At 44.2% G+C, this 3,721-nt stretch overlaps 1 protein-coding gene across 1 annotated transcript; it reads left to right on the top strand.

Annotated features, from left to right (window-relative positions):
* Window positions 1–280: 280 nt before the first annotated feature.
* Window positions 281–2,832, top strand: LOC149364080 (uncharacterized). The gene is made up of 3 exons (XM_089570023.1): window positions 281–336; window positions 493–577; window positions 2,703–2,832. Exons 1-3 carry the CDS (start codon window positions 281–283, stop codon window positions 2,814–2,816), a joined length of 255 nt encoding a protein of 84 aa, XP_089426149.1. The 3' UTR covers window positions 2,817–2,832.
* Window positions 2,833–3,721: the final 889 nt, after the last annotated feature.

Raw genomic sequence — 3,721 nt, 5'->3', positions numbered from 1 at the left:
TGAAAGTCCTGCAGTTCAATGCTTTCTTCCCCAGAACCCATGCTTGAAACAGGGGGCAGTGCTTCTTTTCGAACAATATTGTTCTTTTTGTGAAAGCCTTACTGTTGTAAGAGTTCCAAGAAGAGGCACTGAAAATGGTGAAAATTTTTACATTTCGCTGAGTTAAGCAGTAAAGTTCGCTGGCACGAACAAGGTCAGTGGAGTAGTATAAATTCAGGTGAGCAGATTATGCCCACAAGAGATCTTCGTTCTCAGAGGGCCTTCTTGACATCGTCCAAGCATGACTTCGGGGAAGCTGCTGTCCTTCGCCCTTCTTGTCGGCGCTGTGGTTGCGATGTGAGTATAACGTTAGAATATATTAAAACTGAACAGGATCTGATGTTGTAAAGGAGAAATTAGAGTTAAATGTGCTCCAGAGAAAACCTCTTTTTGGGAAATACTCATTAAAATAATAGTTACGCAGTTCTTATCAGCTGTGTAATATCGTTGCAGCATTGGAACATCATCTGCGGGGTATTTTTCCCATGAGACCGAATTTGGAGCCGTCGCATTCAACGGACCTTATCCCTGTGGCACCGTGAGTCGCGCTTTTTCTGTCTTTTTTTTTCTGAAGTAAAACGGTTTTTTTTTTTTTCAGATCAACTGAAGACGCGTTAGTGCAGACAGAGGCTGCAGCTTAGATGCAATACCGGCACGTTCAAGTGAATTGATTAATGCATGTTTTATCAGTGACTGAAGACCAGTTCAGTAGACGTGAAATGTATCCGACCAGATCTCTTGCCCTTCTCATCCGCGCCCTGGTACTCTCATCGGCGATTGTAGCTTTCCACTGTAGTATATCGTAGCTAGGGCTTTCGGCGCGTAAGCTTTTTTAATAACCTTGAGCTCAAGCTCCAGGAGGCCGTTAAGCGCAGTCTGCCTCTTCAGGAAAACAGGCAAGAAAATGCACACGGACGCTCTTGTCCCACGACGGCATCGTAAGTAGTTATTGCGCTCTAGTGTAGTCATGACGATTCAAAAAGTTAGCTGCACAGAAAAAAATGGACTGCGCCCGTTCACAAACTACAAAGATAGCGGAAAGCGCAAGCTTCGTCTTTTGCTTATCTGGTAAATGGCCGAAAATCCAGATTACGTAGTAATAGTACAACTTTTCTAAAAGCAATTCTTTAAAAATCCTTTCCGCCGTAATCACCTAATTTTGAACACTTACTCAGAAAAACTAAGTAGTGAAACGTGGTAATATAATAATATATTATTTTTGAAGCACCTCGGAATAGTGGTCTCTCGGAAATCCAGTTGACATTTCCTAGCCAGACATAAACCAAGTAGGCCTGTAATTCGAGCTTCTCTGTGTTGTATTGTTTTATGCAAAGTTCCTCAGCAATCTCGCATAGACTGCGGCGCATATTTTTCAAGCATGTAATTTTAAGGAATTATATGACAAAAGTGGCACGAAAGCTGCCAACTGCCTGGAAATACACTGTTATAGAAAGAACATCCATGCCCTTATTAGCTTCCTTTCATTTACTTTTATATTTTTTGTGTTGCATAGATATTGTGGAACATTACATCAGCATCATCTCTTGTGGCGAACTGTTTGCGTACCGCAAGGACTAGCGGTGACGAGCCCCTATCGTCTGCATTTTCACTTCATGATAATTTTGCTGCGAAACCTGCAGGATAGAGCACGCAGGTGTCTTACATATGCAGGTCTGGCGACAGCGTAAGCGCCCCAAAACATTTTTGCTGAGAACTTATATACAAAACAAAATTTGGCAATTATTATCCCGAGGGGCTTTTGTGATAAACGTATAAAATATCCCAAGGAGAGAAGCTAAACGGAGTTCCTTTCTGCATGCTAGAAATCCTGTTGAATAATCATTGCCATAGTGAATTCTAGGCAGCAAAAATACTGGCAGAATCAGACTGTTACTGTACCGAGTGACTGCCAAAATTGGGGTCAGCGAGCGTGTGAGCACGTACACTGAATATCGCAGCTAAAAACTGTCTGCAGAAGATATCGGATTATATCAGGCTGTGATTGTATCGTGGGGTTAACCTACTGATGGCGAAATATACTCCCAAATGATTTCTTTCTCTTGCCATGCAAGTCCCTGTAGAGCACATAGTAACTACGCTTCGTTAGTTTAATCTGTTTGCTGCCGTGAAAATGTTTTCGACATGCCCAATTTTTTAAGCTTATCGAATTGCTTAAGTTCGAGCAGCAGCTGCAGGACTCTCTGTTATGATCCGCCTGAACTCTGAACTTCAAAAATTGGTACAGTTTTAGAGGTACTTTTATGGCGCACTAAGAGGTTAATGTTTACTTTGTTTACTCTTGGTGCAGCTTATTTGTTACGCCCATAAGGATAGCCAATATTCACAGCATGGGAACCAATCTTTAGCAAATTTTCTTTTTATACCATCGGTTGTGACTGCGCGTCTCTTCTGCGCAAAAGGAGATCAGATTTTGCAGCGCTTCTTTGTTTTTATCTATTACTAAACGTTATGCTCATGCTCCATCATGTCTAATGCTAGGGGCTAGTGTTGACCCCCTAGGAGATATGAGCGATAAAATTTGCCCCTGCTGCAGAGATCCCCAGCTCTCACCACGTGTCTCATTGCGGCGAAGGACAGTGCGAAATATTGTTATGTGTATAATCGCCTAAGCTTGAATCTTTCTTTTATCGTTTTCCGAACAGTGCGTCAGACACGGAGCCCTAAGCTACGGCTGCCCTGCTGGAGCCGTATGCGTCCCAGACGGAGCGCACCTCGGCGTTTGGGCAGGACCGGGCACATGCTTTTGGGCCGTTTAAACTGCGCAAAATGCTGCGATCTGTGAACCAATAAAGGGTTTATAATAGTAGACAAACTGCTTGACCTGCTTCAACTTCCATAACAGATGACCTTCTGGGTGGGTCTTGGGGACAAACAGACGTATTTTGACACATAAAAATCAAAATTTAATGCAGCTGCTTTTCACTTCATACAAGCAAAAAATAACCTAAATCACTGAATTATTTCTAGTCAACAGGGCTTAGACTCAGAGTAATCTTACCATCTTGACCCCCGACTCGCAACACCAACAAATGAAAGTGGGGCATGCTAATGATGGCCTCCGATGTCAAATCCTTCGCAATGCGTCGATTTGACGTGTCGCTTTGTGGTCAGATATCCCATTAACACTGGCAACGGCATTCCATGTGTGTCGGTAACCGGTACTTTCCCAAACTCCGTCGAAGAAATGGGAGCTTTGCCTGTGGGTCAACTGTATTTTAGTGCTGGCATCGTGATTACTTTTAGGCCAGAAAGCTGTTACAGTCAGCTCATCCAAAATGACCGTCATTAAGCACGCACCATGTAGAGCTACAAGGCAGACCAAGCGCTCCTCACGCGTCCGTGACCACTCCGTTTTATCTGCGTCTAGGACGGCTTCTTCGCCGCCTGAGCATCGGCGCCGGCGCGGGTGCTGCAGCAAAATCGCCTGATTAGTCCCAGCGCCCCTCAAGAGGCCAACGCCGCTTAGTCTTTCTAGCCTTCCATGTTTATCCGGAATGCGCATGGGACTGATAACTTACTTGATGACCCGACGATAGACGTCAGATATATACACAACCCTACGTCACCTACGTCAAGGTGCTCTATAAATACCATGCATGCGCAGAAGAGACATGCAGCCCCTTCGCCGAGGTAGACGCGGGACCTTTTATTAAGCGCAGTT

The sequence above is a fragment of the Amblyomma mixtum genome, chromosome 2, assembly GCF_055824585.1.
Source record: "Amblyomma mixtum isolate Tamu chromosome 2, ASM5582458v1, whole genome shotgun sequence".
Taxonomy (NCBI): Eukaryota; Metazoa; Arthropoda; class Arachnida; order Ixodida; family Ixodidae; genus Amblyomma; species Amblyomma mixtum.
The sequence above is the reverse complement of the archived record's forward strand: the minus strand, read 5'-3'. Positions and strand labels throughout refer to the sequence as shown.

What these genes read in the sequence shown, in the direction of transcription:
- LOC149364080 (XM_089570023.1), top strand. Translation starts at nt 281, where the DNA reads ATGACTTCGGGGAAGCTGCTGTCCTTCGCCCTTCTTGTCGGCGCTGTG. An exon ending in GTCGGCGCTGTGGTTGCGAT is followed by an intron (nt 337 to 492) that starts GTGAGTATAACG and finishes ATATCGTTGCAG; the next exon opens with CATTGGAACATCATCTGCGG. An exon ending in GACCTTATCCCTGTGGCACC is followed by an intron (nt 578 to 2,702) that starts GTGAGTCGCGCT and finishes TTTTCCGAACAG; the next exon opens with TGCGTCAGACACGGAGCCCT.